The 16592-nt window shown below is 45.7% G+C and overlaps 1 protein-coding gene across 1 annotated transcript; it reads left to right on the top strand.

Annotated features, from left to right (window-relative positions):
- The first annotated feature begins 1084 nt into the window (after positions 1-1084).
- znf598 (zinc finger protein 598) lies at positions 1085-16074 on the top strand. The gene is made up of 12 exons (XM_015360276.2): positions 1085-1369; positions 3728-3840; positions 4213-4342; positions 5738-5949; positions 6487-6704; positions 6945-7047; positions 7297-7475; positions 7729-7831; positions 10537-11330; positions 12289-12442; positions 13267-13411; positions 13856-16074. The coding sequence occupies exons 1-12, from the start codon at positions 1196-1198 to the stop codon at positions 14210-14212; spliced, it is 2682 nt and encodes an 893-aa protein (XP_015215762.2). The 5' UTR covers positions 1085-1195; the 3' UTR covers positions 14213-16074.
- Positions 16075-16592: the final 518 nt, after the last annotated feature.

Genomic DNA, 16592 nt, shown 5'->3' on the forward strand with positions numbered 1-16592 from the left:
TTTTCCCCACACTTCACTGTCATACAGGGCAATGCGTTGGTTTATATATCTAAATATTTAGAGCCAGATTTTTGTGGGGAGATTGATATTCCTGATCATCAGATTAAAGTATATGCATGCATTGTTGATAAGTGTGAAGCAGTACCTGTTTCCCTGAGATCTGCCGTTCTTCTGGAAAAATCTGTAAGGAGTTCTCGATCTGTAGTCTGTGTGGGTCCTCATGTCCCAGTATAGTGACGGGGACACTATACTGAAAAAAGGTGCTGTCTTTTGGATGAGATGTAAAACTGAGGTCCTGACTCTCTGGTCCTTAAAAATCTCAGGGTGTTTCTTGAAAAGAGTAGGGCTGTTACCCTGGTGTCCTGGCCAAATTTCCCATTGGCTTTTACCAATCATGGCCTCCTAATAATCCCCATCTCTGAACTGGCTTCATCACTCTATTCCCCTCCCCACTGAGAGCTGGTGTGTGGTGAGCGTTCTGGCGCACTATGGCTGCCGTCGCATCATCCAGGTGGGGCTGCACACTGGTGGGGGTGGAGGGGATCCCAATTACCTGTAAAGCACTTTGAGTGGAGTGTCCAGAAAAGTGCTATAGAAGTGTAAGAAAACTTATATTATTAGCATTGATTCCAGATCTCAGGGAAACACCTGGTTCTCAGGACATGGTTGGAAAGCAGCACCTCATTTTTTGACTCCATCTTGGCCACAGGCCTTTCATGGATTTCCATGCTTTTCAAGAAGATATAAAAAAAACGTTAGGTAAATGCGTTTCCCAGACTATTTATTTTGAACGGCCAATCCTTTATCTCAGTACTTTTTATCAGAGCTTTTTTTAACTCATTTAAAAAAAATTAACTCATCTGCTTAACACCTTGTACGTCATAAGCCTTCTGAATGCAAAATAACACGTACAGTATTTTAGAAACAACCTCCTCCTGTTGTCTTCTTAGTTTTCATTTTATGGAATCCTTCTAGCCGCTGTAGTTTCCACGTAAAAGCACTAGAGGGCGCATCTGCCTTATACTGACGCACGAAACCCATCGGCCCCGCAGAAAGATCATCGTCCTGCTGGCACTCTTTGGTTTGCGTCATGACGTCACCGGGGAGCGCGCCGGCCGGTAGAGGATTCTGGACTGCAGAGAGCTCACAGTGAAGTTGTCCAACCGAGGCCCGGGGGTTTCTGTCATCTTCAGCCATGGATCAAAAGTCTGGCAAGGATACCGAGCGGAGCTGCGTCCTGTGCTGCCAGGAGCTCGACATTTTCGCCGTGGGCAAGTGTGATCACCCGGTGTGCTACCGCTGCTCCACCAAGATGCGGGTGTTGTGTCAGCAGAAGTATTGCGCCGTCTGCCGGGAGGAGCTGGACAAGGTACCGTCACTGCGGGCACACCAGGCCGGGGTGGCAGAGTGGCTGCCTAGGCCTTAACCGAGACGGGCTGTGCAGCAGACAGCGGACAGACCGGGGTGTTTTAGTGCCTGTATAGTTTCTCTTGAATGTAAAGAATAAAACATGTATAAAGGGCAGAACTGTGAGTGTGATACGACTGCAAAATATGCGGCGACGACTTTGATGAAGCTATCCCAGCCCCACCGTTAATATCTAGTTAACTGGGATTTGTATTCTTTGGTCTTGGCCAGTTCTAGTTTTTGTTTGTTAAGGGTGAGTGAGGGAGGGTGTACGTGTGTCAGAGGGGCCGGACAGTACACCCACTCCCGGAACTGCTCCGAGCGAACATGCGCTCGGCTGTGGTAGAAACACGCTGCTGTCCGGCCCCTTGACAAGAGTTCGCAGGACCTCTCCAGCTGTCTTTTGCGAAATCGGTAAAAAAAAAAAATGGTGCTCGAGCAGTTTCCCCTGTGTCGCTTCTCTGGAAGATGGCGAGCCGTGTTACTGTGGCACCACGGGTCCCTTACGAGGCATCAGAACGACACCGGCGGTTGGATTGAAGTTTTCTCTGAGAGGCCTGCTGGCAGATCGATTTGAAGGGGCTGTCTAGCTTCGTGTTAATCAGTCAGTCCCCAAGAAAACTTTAACTTCAGGCATGTCCGGGCTCCGTCCCCCAGTCGGCCATGCGCGTCAGGACTGTCTGTGTAGGTATTGCTTTCGGAGCTCGTTGTCAAGTTCCCCAAGTCCCCTCGCTCCTTTGACTGACCATCCACGACTGTGTGCCTCTTAATAGATCAAGGTTAACTCCGTTTAACGCAGACGGTTTGTTAGTGGATGTGGGTGGTTTACAGGTGATACATTCTTACAATCCCCCGCAACGCTTTGCTCTGAGGTCGCTCTCGCCGGCCGCAGCTGGTCTTATCTTTGTACTTGGATGCTGGTACACAAGGGCATCTATTTATGCTTTAGATCTGAAAACACACGTGCAAAGACAATGTCTGGAAGTTAAAGGGTCGGTTTGAGATATCCCATCTGGGAATGGGGTCACTCAAATGCACCCTACTTTCCGAAGCCGTCCTTCGGTTGGGCCGTAAAACCGAGGTCCTGACTCTCTGTGGTCATTAAAAATCCCAGGGCGTTTCGCGAAAAGAGAAGGGGTGTAACCCTGGCGTCCTGGCCAAATTTCCCATTGGCCCTTACCAATCATGGCCTCCTAATAATCCCCATCTATGAACTGGCTTCATTACTCTCCTCCCCACTGAGAGCTGATGTGTGGGGAGCGTTCTGGCGCACTATGGCTGCTGTCGCATCATTCAGGTGGGGCTGCACACTGGTGGTGGTGGAGGGGATCCCCATTACCTGTAAAGCGCTTTGAGTGGAGTGTCCACAAAAGCGCTATATAAATGTAAGCTATTATTATTATTATTATTATTATTATTATTATTATTTCTAACCTGGTAGTTATTCATAGCTATGAAAAGCCATTTAGCTGATTAGTGTAAGTGCTAGGGGTAAATTTTAATACCGCTGTAGTAAATTCAGGGGTGTGAGAGTCTGGAATGAGTGACCCAGCCTTGTGGTTGAAGCTGAACTAGTTGTATCTTCCAAAGATGCATTAAGCACTAGTGTAAGTAGAACTCCTAATAACAGGAAACATGGAAATTAAAACTCATAGGTGAGGATGTTTACCTAGAGCGACTGTTTGCACCAGGGAGCGTGATATTGTGTTGCACGAGGTCCCTGTTGCTGACTACGCTCAAGCCTGTTAAAGTGAGAACGAAATCGTCCTAAATTAAGAAATGGTATGTATTTGTCAAGCATGTTAGATAAAAAATGTACAAATAAACACTGTTCTGTGTTTGTGTTTTTACTAGCATTTTATTTCATGAAGGTTATAATCCAGTAACTGTTTACCAGGTCACCTGAAGTCAAATTAATAATTAACAGTTGTCTGCTGTAGAGGAAGCTTTTAAGACAGTGAAGATATTGAAAATCTGGTCTTAGAAAACTCCTTTTTTTTTACCAGCCCTTCTTTGGAAAGCTTTAATGAAAACTACAGGTTATACATTTTAGGCAACAGAGATGTTCTGTGCCGAATCATTTTGTTATTTGAACCTGCTCATATTGAATAACGTTTCCTCTTGTTTCGTCAGTCAGTTTGAAAGATTTTGCCAGGGCGCTTGCGAGTCAGGAACAACGTTTATTTTCTGGACCTATTTGACCTCACCTGTTGGGTTTTTCTTGGCTCGCTTGCAGTCATTCCAATTCGTAACTGGTCTTGCGAGGAGTCTGTCTGTGTGAATAGCTGGACTGACCTGACGAACATTGTTTCTCTTCCAGGTCATTTTTGTCAAGAAACTCGAACCGTTTGCCGCAATACGTTCCCAACAGCTTCAGTGCGAGAAGAAGTACGATATTTACTTCAGTGATTCCAAGATCTACGCACAGTTCAGGTAAGTGTTTTTTTTTGGGGGGGGAAACCTCACAGGACCAAGGATAGGGACAGGCCTATTCTTAGCCATTTTATTCCTTTGTGTGACTCCAGTCCATCGGTACTTCATGCTCTTAATTGGTTATTACTTCATTAATAGGATCAAGTAGGAGCAAGCACTTGTATTTGGAAATTCTGCCTGCCTCTGATTGCGACAGGTTGACAAGACGTCATCCTTTTTGTTTGTTCAGCTGGGGCGTGGAGAGAGCTGTGGCAGCAGCTTTTAATGAGAGGAATGGGTTTGAGCCTTGCCGAGCTCGGGCGGCGCGTCGTGAGACCGCGATCTCCCAGACATCTTAAAGTATTTTGACTTTGCCTCCCTCCTTGATTTCAGGAAGATTTTACAATCGGAATGCCCGCAGTGTCCTGAACCGAGAGTCTTTTCCAAGTTCGAGGAGCTGGAGCACCATATGAGGAAGCAGCACGAGCTCTTCTGCTGTAAACTGTGTGTGAAATACCTTAAGGTAGACACTGCCGTTGACCATACACCTCTTGTCAAACTAAGGGGTATTGAGAGTTCGTGTGTCGTGCTGGATATCCAAATATCAGGACAGCCCCTTTTCTGTTCTCCATTCCTTTCCAGGAGCTCTGTCTAGCCACTTTTATCCACTTAGCTCTCCCAGGGCTGCTTGAAAGAGCATTGAAATAATTAAAGATTTAGTAGGGGTGAAGGTTAACAGTGGAAGAGAGTGCTAGGAAATGTGAAGGTTGCTTGTATGAAATCTCAAGGTGAAGTATTGCAAGATAAGTTAGTCAAACCGGTAAAGGGACTTCTTTCATAATTAGAGGGTAGCCTGAAAGGCAGCATTGTGACTGTTCTGCATGCAGGTGTTTGTTTGTTGACAGTCAGCTACTTTGGATGTCATAGGAAATGAACTGGTTATTGATTTTAGGAGAAATACCACACCCCCTCAACCCACTATAATTGATGGTCAGCCTGTTGAAAGTTTCGATGACTATAAGTACGTGGGACTGGTCACTGACAAAAACCTAAAATGGGACAAATGTGACACGATCTATAAAAAAGGCCAACAGAGACACGTCTTTCTTAGAAAACTCAGGTACTTTAAGTTGGATAAAACTATTCTTACACTTTTCTACCAATCATTCATTGAAAGTGTCTTGACATACTGCTTCACTTGTTGGTTTGGCAGCATAAGTACCGGTAATTGTAATAGGCTGGTAAATTCGTGAATATAAGGGGCAATATAATCAGGAATAATCAAATCAACTTAAGCATCCTTTACAGAGGGTGACTAAGATAGCCAAAAGCATCAGGGAGTGCGTGTCTCACCCCCTCCATTGCGAATTCACACTTCTCCCATCTGGGAGATGCCTCTGTGCCCCCAGGTGTAAAACCAGCAGGCTCAGGAAATCTTTCATCCCCACTGCAATCACACTCTTAAACAAGGCAAAGGAACTACCTCGTCTCTTGTTTCAATTCAATTCAATTCAAGGCGCTTTATCAGCATGACCGATGGGTACAATCAGTGTTGCCACAGCAAATAAAAATCCTGAAATTCACATGAAACAAAACAAAAAATACAAGTGAAATAAAATCTACAGACATTTACAACAGAGACATATCATAAAGTATTTACAAATACCGTAGACAGATGGAGTATTATTGGGAGACAGACTCACTGTTCCTCAGGCTGTGGTTTCTCCTGTAACACTGCTGTGTTCTCCTCCCTTTTGATTGTGTGTATTGTCATTGTGTTGTGTTTGACTGTGCCGTAAAACAGATTTCCCCTAGGGGACAATCGAGCTTGAATTGAATTGGGAGTAGTTTGGCTTAACTGGTGCTGTCCAGGTGCTTGACGTTGACGTTTGCCGTGCACTGCTTCCACCCCCGACAGATCTTCACCCACGAGCGGAGGTGGTACAACCGGAAGGAACTAGCCCGCCACCGCACGCAGGGAGACCCCGACGATACGTCCCACCGCGGGCACCCTCTGTGTAAATTCTGTGACGACCGCTACTTGGACAACGACGAGCTGCTGAAGCACCTGAGGACCGAGCACTATTTCTGCCATTTCTGCGATTCGGACGGCGCACAGGAATACTACAGGTGTCCAGGATTCCCGTTTTGGCCTGTCTGCTCTGGGCGCTGTCGAGGAGCGTCGTGTCGGTAGAATTGAAAAACAAATGGCAGCTCGTGAACTGAAACACAGAATGATTTTGTTGTTTCGGTATTTTAGTCCTTGCCCATTGTTGGGTAATCGACCAAGCCAGGCGTCATCTCAGAAACCATAAAAGGCATCGGTTAGTCAGTCTTTTTTTTTTTAGTGGGCATTCACATGTTTTCTTTTACAGTTAAAATAGGAGAGGTGATCGGCTTTTTTGTTGTGTCATTTGTGTGATTTTGGAAGATGGCGCCATGTTTTTTTAGGCCATATTCAGTAGAGGAATGACTCAGTCAGCAGTGCGCATTTTCCCCCTTTCACTCTGGAGGTTCAGACGCGTGCAGTTTTTCCCGTTACGGACGCAGGCTCTTGGGTGGAACCCTGCCGTGGGGATCGTGTCGAAGTTCCTCCGGCATTGACTCGTCCCCCCCCCCCGGAGGCTTTTTGTAACCTGATGGGTTTTTGTTCCCGGGTTTCCGCAGCGACTACGAGTACCTCCGCGAGCACTTCCGCGAGAAGCACTACCTGTGCGAGGAGGGCCGCTGCAGCACCGAACAGTTCACCCACGCCTTCCGCACGGAGATCGACTACAAGGCCCACAAGGCCTCCTCTCACAGCAAGAACAGGGCCGAGGCGCGCTTGAACCGCTACATAGACCTGCAGTTCAGCTACGCCTCGCGACACCAGAGGAGGAATGAAGGTGAGCTGAGGCCCAGGGGGACAAGTGGGTATTTTACCCAATTTTATCCAATTTACACAATTTTGTTAATTGGGGCTGAAGAGGTGTCCTTGGGATGAAGTTCTTTTTAATTCCGGATGAAACGGATCAAATGTGGTATGAGGTCAAGACAGAGGGGGCCTCACAGGGGGTGAGGAGCTCAGTGACAGCTTGTAGTCGGACCCCCTGATGGTGGCGTGTTCTCTGCTGTCGTTGGAGTAGAGGACTACGAGGAATCGGAGAGCTATGTCCGGTCCCTGAGGCCGACGAGAGGAGGAGCTAGGGGAGGGCAGCAGAACCGGAGAGGAAGCTGGAGATACAACAGGTAGGCTCTTGCGCCGCTATTTCAGCGCTGCCGAGACCCCCGCGACCCGATTCTCCCCTGCACAGGCTTCCCGTGTAACTAACGAAGTCATTGGCTGGTTGATCGCTAGTAGGCGGTTGGCCCAACAGTGGGGGAGATAGGGGCCTGCTGGTATTACGAAGGCAGAGGAGCACTTTCTTGCCACTAGAGTAGTTCCGACATCTCGGACTCCGGCCTGCTGACACATTTGTCGCCGTTTGTCGCTCGCAGGGAGGAGGAGGACAGAGAGATCGCGGCTGCGGTCCGAGCGTCCGTGGCAGCTCGCCGGCTGGAGGAGAAACGTCAGGCTCAGGAGCGAGAGCCCCCGAAACCCCGCAAAGAGGAGGCGATGGAGGCCGAGGACGGCCGGAACCTCAGGAGCACGACCAAGCCACCCAGCGAAGCCCCAGGTGTGCGCGCGTTTTAAAAAAGGAACGTCGCCCAGATATCACATCCATCTCGGACGAAAGTCTCTCCTAATACAGCTGTTATTTGCTTTCCGGTTAAGTAGGCACTCAACAACACTTGTCATATTTTATATCAGTTGGACATTTGTGTGTAATTATGGAGAGTCATTTTGCTCAAAGCTCTGGAATACAGATTACAGCATGCTGTGGGGATCCAGGATCAAGCCGTATGTTACTTTACTTTTCTTTGATTTAGGTCCTAAAGAAGCAAGTAAGTCAGTAAATGGCAGCGCTCCTCTGAAGGGGGAAGACTTCCCAGTTCTTGGGGCAACAGCTGCACCTATGGCATCCATTCCAAGGTGGGTTGTAGTGCACATCCGTATAGAGTAAAGAAAAGAGGCAGAAAGCTGACTTATTGTCAGTATCGGTCACCCAAAAAGTACTGCGTCCTCTGTTAAATAACACGGGCTCTGTCAAGGAACCTGAAACGAGCAGCGGTTGAATGCCTGCTGGGTCTGTAAGTTTGTAATACTGATTTCAACATGATGTTAAATGTTTTAAGTCTATCAGAACTGATTCAGAGTGGGGGGGAAAGCACAATTAATGATTGGTTAGACAGTGTAAGGATGGGTGCTAGGGTTACAGTAAGGGTTACTATAGTAACCTGTGGTTAGGGTTGAAGTTACGGTGGTTGTTTGAGTGAGAGGCAGGGCTGGAGCTGAGAACTATGGTGGGAAGGCGAGTAATTCCAGCCTTCAAACACTCTGAGCCGCCCTGTGATGTTACAGACTGAGAGGAGCCGATGTTGCCATTTTGTCATGAGAGATGTCAAAGTGAACCCAATTTATGATGCCCTGGTTTGTTTTAGGTTCAGGACATCCTGTTTAGCCCAGAGGCCTGTCTCCTAAAGGCTGGAAACAGCAGAGCTAGGCTGTGCCTGTTCGTTCAGGGCAACAGAAAAAATATTAGAAATCTTAACGTTTTTAATTCATGGTGTAATAGTAATAATTGTGTTACAGTGTGAAAGACACAAATTAATCCAGTGTGGTACTTACTGCTAACCCCATCCAACTCTATAAAAATCTTAATGGGAGTTAATTAGTTAGCTAACCGCTGAAACAAAAATGAGGAGTTAAAAACCTTTGACTAAGGTAAGGATCTTCAACCCTGGACCAGAGAGCCTTAGCCTTAGTCCAGGTCGATTTCTATAGGTTGAGAACAGTAATGGTTGTGAATCGATTCAGGTATGGAGATTTGTCAAGTTAAGTCGTCTAAGTAATCTTCAGAACCTCAGGGAGAGATTTTTCTTAATGGAACAGATTTGCATGGTTCATCAGTAGCTTACAAGTGTTGTAGGAGTAAGACTAATTGTTGCAAGAGTATGGAAAAAGCTACCCAGCCATGCTGTTAAAGCTGATACCATGACTTCTTTCAAGATGCATCTCGATGATATCCTTGCTATCATTTATTTACTAATCAACAAACCAAAGGGCCTCATTTAGTTTTGAGTCTTTCTTATATTGTTAAGTTGCATGTCTTTCTGCTCTTTAAAGAGATATGATATACTTTGGAATTACATGGAATCATTTTTAAGATGTTGGTTAACATTGCACTCCACAGTCACAGTCACAGACCAAGTCATAGCTAGTAACCATTCTGAATCAATTTAAACTTTAACCACAATTGAAGTGCTTTTTAAGAAATGCAACTGAACCCGACTGGAAAAACATAAATTGTAAAGTCTAGCTGAGTTCAGAACCGATCGCTAAAATAAACTTTTACTATTTTTATTTCATTTTTGTTTCTTTATAATCTATAGTGGGTCAAGAAGTGCATTTATGCTTTACTGCTTTACTCTGTAAGAGCCCGGCCTTCATCTATTATTTTTAACACTTTCGAGCTTCAGAGCTCTTACCTTAAGCAGACGAATAGCGCTTTCAAGAGAATAACACTACTTTCTATTCACATATTCCCTGCTGCATCACAAAAGCGCTTTAAAAATCCATTGTGTGTGCGCACTGTAGGTCTGCTTGGGTGTACAATTCTGTAGCTTGGACCAAAGAAAGAATGGCACCTAATCCACTTTGACGTCATTTGCAGTTTCAAAGCCCCATTAAAACAATTTTCATGAAACTGTCTCCTTTGTTGGGTTTTTGCTTGGGAGACATTTTGTTTATTGCAGCAGACTGTTGTACAATGATTATGCTTGTCTTGACTTCAAGGTTCTATTTCATGTATTTCCAAATAATGCAGTCTGCTTTTTGTTCATTTTCTTGTTCTGTGCTCCTGGTTTAAATTCCTAGCATGGTTACCCGGCACATTTTCAGTCTTTCCATTTGCTTTAGATGTAACGCAGACCACCTGGGCAACACCATTAACTATAGCTGTACATTTCTTTCCAAGCAATTGACAGTAGACATTTAGTCTGGGCTACTTCCTTGTCAGTGGGCTACTTTTGCCCGATTTCATTGGATTCTTATCTTCATTCTGGTGTTTTAGTTTGTCTTTGCAATACTCTTAAGACGTTTTAGGTCAGCGAGTACATAATTCACACTAATTTGCAAGTGTTAATTAACAACATACACAGAAAGGTCCGTGCTTTTGCTTTGCATGTTTGTATGTTCTAAATCATGCTTTTAATTAGGGGTTAGAGTGTCTCCAGAATCAATGAGAAGCTTTGCATCCATGCATCCTGCAGTGTAGAAATCTGAGATAGTAGGCCTGATCTCACTTACAGTGGATGTGTAGTTAATACTGCCACTGATTATTGAAAATTATAAGTTGTTCTTTATGATGAATATAGACTTACATTTCCTCTTTGATTTGAAATGTATGTCCTTGTTGAGATGCTTTCTTTGAAACTGGCCTTCCAGTCAGAAAAGGTTAAAACCAGGTTCCGTCTAGCAATGTTCGGTATCTCACCCATGCTCGCGGTCGTACCTGACCTTTTCCTGATAGCCTTTTCAATGATTGAGGATTTTTGGAGCGTATGTGCGGGTGAGAAAGCATAAAACGATGACGGCCCGCTCATCTCATTTGTGTTTTCCCTCTCCTGATTTTCCAGCGCGATCAAATCGGTTCCTGTCGAGCTCAAAGAAGACGATTTCCCCAGTCTGTCCAGCGTGGCACTGACTTCTCCCATGACCACAGCCTACACTGCCCAGCCCAGGAAACCGTCCTCCTTCCAAGAAGAGGACTTTCCAGCCCTGGTGTCCAAAATTAAGCCTCATAAGCCGCTCGGCGGCACCTCGTCTGCCTGGGCCAACGCCGCGAACAAGAATTTGGCGAAACCAGCCGCGCCGGCCTTCTCCTCTTCCAGTCCCTCACAGGCCAAGAAGAAGCCCGCGCCGGGGAACAACGCCAAGGCCAGCTCCAGGGCCAAGCCCGCCTGCTCCGACGACGAGGACGACAAGGCCGGCAGGACCACTCAGGAAATCCGCAGCATTCCGACCATGCTGGACATCTCCTCCCTGCTGACGGGGAAGACCTCCTCCCCGCCCGCGTCCAAGGTGGGCAAGAGGAAGAAGGTGGGGGGAGAGAGGCCGACCCCATCTTCCTCCTCCTCCTCCTCCTCCTCCTCCTCTCTGCCGCCCGCCGAGGAAGCAGCCCCGGCCGTGGCCCAGAAGGAGAACGTTCCCGACAGTAAGGCGCCCACTCCGGACGTCACCGCGCCCGTCTTTCCCGCCGCCCCCAAAACGAACCCGTTGGTTAACGGCCACGCCGACAAGCCGCCCGACAGCAGCGGCGTGGTGGTGCCCAAGGAGCCGCCGGGACTGAGAAAGCAAGTCGCCCCAGATCCCTGCCCGCTCCCCGAGGAAGAAGAGTTTCCGGCGCTCATGCCTAAGAAACCTCCGCCAGGTAGAGTCCAAGACCGTGGGGCTGCGTCCCTCGCCCACAGCTGGGAAATTAAAGTCTGGCTGGGGCAATCGCACGGGTTGCCTTTCGCCATTGCCACGTTTAGAGCAAGTGAGCAAAAGCTGGTAAAAATACCAAAATGCCCTGCCCGTTTTCACCGTACCATGGCAGAAACACGTAGCAACCCCTCAGAGCGTTAATCAAATAGAATCGGAGTTTATTTATCGCATGCACAACAATACAGCGTGCCGCAGCGGTAGGAGCTGGCAATGAAATGTCTTTTCTGCGAGCTCACAAAAATCACAAGAATCACAAAAATCACAAAATTAAGGTTATGAAAAAGGGTTACATAATACTAGATGTTATAGAAATTGAATAAAGCCCAATATTAGTAGAGTTGCTATGTGTTCATGGTGTGTGCAATATATACAAGTCGTGTGGTTATGCTGAATACAGTGAAAACTGTGTGTCCATGGAGCCATTCCAGGTGATTTGCTAAAGCAGCTGCAGGTTGGCTATTGAGCAGTCTTATTGTCTGCTAAAATTCAAATTAATACAAGCATAAATCTTGCAATGCTCTGTTTAAAGCATGCCTTAAAACATCGGTTGGTAATACAAAGCGAAAAGCGAGCAAGTGGCGTTTAAACTTTGCTGAGCTAATTGTGTTGGCTTTTTTTTTTTTTGCACTGTCGACCCAAGGTGTCTGGAAAGGGCCGCATTTAGAAAGTGTTTAAAAAAAAAGTCAGTGGCTGTTTTATGTTCCAAAGGGACAAGTAATAGGTTTATTCCACGCTGAAAAGAGAAGAAAACGCAACGTTTCGGCCGTGGAGCCTTCTTCAGGTGTGAGGAAGAAACGTTGTGTTTTCTTTCTTCTCTTTTCAGCATGGAATGAACCTATTACTTGTCCCTTTGCAGCCTACGCATGCTGACGCAGCTCCCCACCTGTTTTATATTCCACCAGGTTTCAAGACTGCGTTTCCCATGAAGGGAGGACAGACGGGCCTACCTCCACCTCCCCCTGGGCTAGCTACACCTATTAGCAAACCTCCCCCCGGCTTCACTGGCATTTCCTTGAATGCGAATCTCTTAGAGCCTGCCATTCCATCGGTCACGGAGTAAGTGAACAGCACATCCTGCTGCAGAACCTTAACTCCCCACAAGAGGGAGTATTGAGACCACGAAATCAACCGCAAAGAAGCCAATCTGATCAGCTGCATCCACCCTGCAGAAGAAATAACCATCGTGCAGAAGAAAAAAAATAGTGCAGAATTTGTTTTGCAGTTTGTTTTGTTTCTAGGCCTGGTTGTAAATATTTATTCCTGGGAAGTGTTAGCTAACATTCTAGTGAGTCTCGTAATTTAGGGATTCTAATTCTTATGTCTTATGTGAAAGAGGTGTTAGTGGGGCCAGCAGGGGGTGCTCACCCTGCTGTCCATGTGGGTCCTAATGCCCCAGTATAGTGATGGGGACACTATACTGTAAACGGGCACCGTCCTTCGGATGAGACGTAAAACCGATGTCCTGACTCTCTGTGGTCATTAAAAATCCCAGGGCGCTTCTCGAAAAGAGTAGGGGTGTAACCCCGGTGTCCTGGCCAAATTTCCCATTGGCCCTTACCAATCATGGCCTCCTAATAATCCCCCTCTATGAATTGGCTACATTACTCTGCTCTCCTCCCCACTGATAGCTGATGTGTGGTGTGTGTCGCACTATGGCTGCCGTCGCATCATCCAGGTGGATGCTGCACATTGGTGGTGGTGGAGGGGAGTCCCCATTACCTGTAATGTGCTTTGAGTGGAGTGTCCAGAAAAGCCCTATATAAGTGTAAGCAATTATTATTATTATTATTATTATTATTATTATTATTATGATGTCTATATAGTAGTGGATAAAAGGTAACCGAAGCTATGCCATTCTAATTTTACTTGTTCAATTCCAGACCAGTGTATTCTGCAGGCACCTACCTCGTACCCGAGAATTTCCAGGCCAGAAATATGGAACTCATTAAATCCATAAAAAAGTTCCTAAACAACGACGAGTCGAAGTTCAACGAATTCAAAACCTACTCAGGCCAATTCAGACAGGTAAGCGCGTCTAGGAAATTCTGTCACTTTCACAAAGACATGTACTGTCTGCACTCTTTGTAACCTTTAGTTCACAGGCGCATATATTTTGGAGAAAACAAAACAAATGTGAGTTTAACTTCAAACGAATTAGGCTGTGCTCTACTTTCCTGGGCAACACACCTGGCCGTGACGTTGGTGAGGATTGTGTCGCGAGAAGAAATGTTTCTCCGTCAGGGAAGTCCCAACAGACAAAACGCTGTTTCTTCTTTCTCCATTTCAGTCCGGAATGAACCTCGGCTCTTTCCTTCTTTTTATTCTGCTGTACCCCTTCTACGTTGCGCTGATTCCATTTTTTTAAAATGTTCATGATATTGAAAAAGACGTCCAAATGAAACATTTTCAGCTGCCCCTCGTCTTTAGGCTAAACAGGGATCTTAACCCCGCTGTCTTCCCCAATCCCAGGGTCTGATCTCTGCTGCGCAGTACCACAGGAGCTGCCGAGACCTGCTGGGAGAGAACTTCAAGAGGATCTTTAACGAACTGCTAGTCCTCCTGCCGGACACCGGCAAGCAGCAGGAGCTCCTCTCGGCCCACAGCGACCTCCGGGTGCTGGAGAAGCAGGGCGGCAGCAAGCCCAGGAAGAATAAAAAGAGCGCCTGGCAGACCGGCACTGCCAACAACAACCTGGACTTGGACTGCCAGATCTGTCCCACCTGCAGGCAAGTCCTGGCGCAGGAGGACTTTGTGGCCCATAAGACCTTGCACGCGGGAGATGAGGACTTCCCATCTCTCCAAGCCATTAGCAGGATCATCAGCTAGCCCCCCCACCCCTCCCCCCGCCCCCTCCCAGCGTGATGGTCCACTCGTCCACCCATGCAGGGTGAACCCGCATCCGCGCTGTAGGAACAGGTGCGCTCAGTGCAAATAATGAAGGTCGCAAAACCCGCCGTGGGGGGTCAGGCAAGTACTTCTTCAGTACGAGAACGGAGCGGTCGTAAGGGTGACCCTTTGAAAGACTGAATCGATTTCCGGGAAGAGTAGTAGTTTCTGAAAAGTCCGACAAGCTGAAGCGGTTCAAATCTATCCCAGCCAGTCTCGTGCTGCGAGGCCAGAGAATTGAAAAGAAGAAGGGGGCATGCAGGCATGCTGGCGGATAACGGTCTCGGCCTTTCCCTGCCGTGTTTAAGGAACAGCTGAAGCGGTTAGTTGTGCTTGAAAATGATCCATTTAAGATTTACTTGAAAGTGAAGTGGTAAAGTTCTTGCAGATTTATCCCCCCTCCCCCCCCTCTTGGAATGCCCGTTTATGTTTGTAGATTTTATATATCAAGCTCTTCAAGCCTGTACATTGAACTGTAAAAATTGTATTTAATTTGTTATCCGCTTCAGTTCTTCAATTTGTTGTTTAATGTGTATGCAGAAAGTGCTGAATGCAAAGGGCAAAGTACAAAACTTATGATTTATTTAACAACATTTATACAAATTAAGACAAAAATTTAGACACTGTATATTGAATGAACCTGGTATTAAAGGTTTAGACTACACAGTTAATTAAAATGTTTTGATTGTTGTGGTGGGGGGGAGGCTTTGAAAACAGTCCCAGAACTTTATTTCTCAAAAAAATGTAATTGGCCCAGTTTTACAGGGTAGGCATGATACTGAGCTTCAGTGATAATATGAAGCAGTTTCCACTGTTTGGCTGGAGCTGTTAGCAATACATTACAATGCAGTTCACGTCCTAGTGCATGGTTTCTTTAATGGTATGGGTTACTGGCTTCACAGCTTCATGGATGGTATTTTCTCCCATTCCTCCAGAATCCTCAGATCCGTTTGTTCAAACTCTTCTGGGAATGCACTTGAGCTTAAGATTTTTTTTTCACACTAATTCATGCCCTGATCACTTCCATTGTTTTGACTGTCCTTTCATTTGAAATACAATATTGAACTATACGTAGGGCATGATCTTTACAAAATTACTAAAATTTGAAGATAATGTTTGAGAGTATATGCTGTTTAATGTCATTCTATGCTGCTGTCTTCATTTTTTTGGGATCCACTCACAAACTTTATATATAACACTCTTCCAGCTAGAAAGAAAACAATAAGAAAAAACATCTTCATGCAGTTTTCACACAAATATCATTTAAAGGGAGTTTTTTACCATCTAGAACAGGCGAGCTGCCAATTAGGTAATCGAAACCATTATGACAAAGATCGAGTCATCTGTTTTACAAAATATGGCCACCATCATACCATCTGTTATTTTACCAAATGCTTTATCAAATGTCTTTTGAGGTTATGTTGGAAAGTGCTTAATAATTCAAGGGAGTTTCTCATAGTTTGAAAGTGTTCCACCTCGTTGACGGTTCTCATCTGGTCTTTTGCTTTCCCCTACAGACCGTAGTCTGTTGTGGGCTGTATTTTACTTTAAGAAAAGACCATAATCAAGCTCTTTCAATACCAGATTTGAAGGCACTTTTTCGAAGGATCTCCAGAATCCTTGATTTCTGACTACCCATTCTCTTTCGATTGGTTCACAGTGTAGAGAGAGGCATTTTGCTCCCTGCAAATGCATCTTTTTTCCTTCAGTTTATTTTGCTGCTTTTCATTGAAGCGATTTTGTAAAACAGTACCTCTCCCTGTATTTTGAAAGAGGTGCCAATAAAAAAGTGGTTAAATTCAGAGCTGTCTTTGTGTTTTGCCAAGGTCTCAAGGTCCTCCTTTCTAATAGAAGTCTGGTCTATTTTCTATGATTAATGTAGACTTTTACAATACTATTTCAGCTCTCACTTGCTGCTTATGAATTACCTGTGTTATGAGTGATTCTGCTTTAATATCCTCTTCAGACGTTACACATTCAACCACAATGATACTGAGTTGACAGAGAAACCAGTACTAGGGACTAATACGGACAGATACAGCACAAGTGTATGAAGGTGTAGTGCTTATTCTTGGAGGAAGCTTGTAATACCTGTGTCACAAGTTTCTGTTTCTGAGCTTTGAGTCTTTTCAGAAGCCATTTTTCTAGTTAACACAGCAAATACATCAGAATCTCTCTGAACAAACAGCAGTATATGCAACAAGTAATATGTTGAAATGTTTGAGCAACCAATCTAGCATAAATTATTATGTCTTAAGTGCACATATACTGAAGACGTTCATATAACCAGTCATGTCCCAGAGTGGAATTTGCTTCACAG

Source organism: Lepisosteus oculatus, chromosome 19 (genome assembly GCF_040954835.1).
Source record: "Lepisosteus oculatus isolate fLepOcu1 chromosome 19, fLepOcu1.hap2, whole genome shotgun sequence".
Lineage (NCBI taxonomy): Eukaryota > Metazoa > Chordata > Actinopteri > Semionotiformes > Lepisosteidae > Lepisosteus > Lepisosteus oculatus.

Coding starts and splice junctions, on each gene's coding strand:
- znf598 (XM_015360276.2), top strand. CDS start 1,196: ATGGATCAAAAGTCTGGCAAGGATACCGAGCGGAGCTGCGTCCTGTGC. Junction 3,841..4,212: donor AAGATCTACGCACAGTTCAG/GTAAGTGTTTTT, acceptor CCTTGATTTCAG/GAAGATTTTACAATCGGAAT. Junction 13,412..13,855: donor ACTCAGGCCAATTCAGACAG/GTAAGCGCGTCT, acceptor CCCCAATCCCAG/GGTCTGATCTCTGCTGCGCA.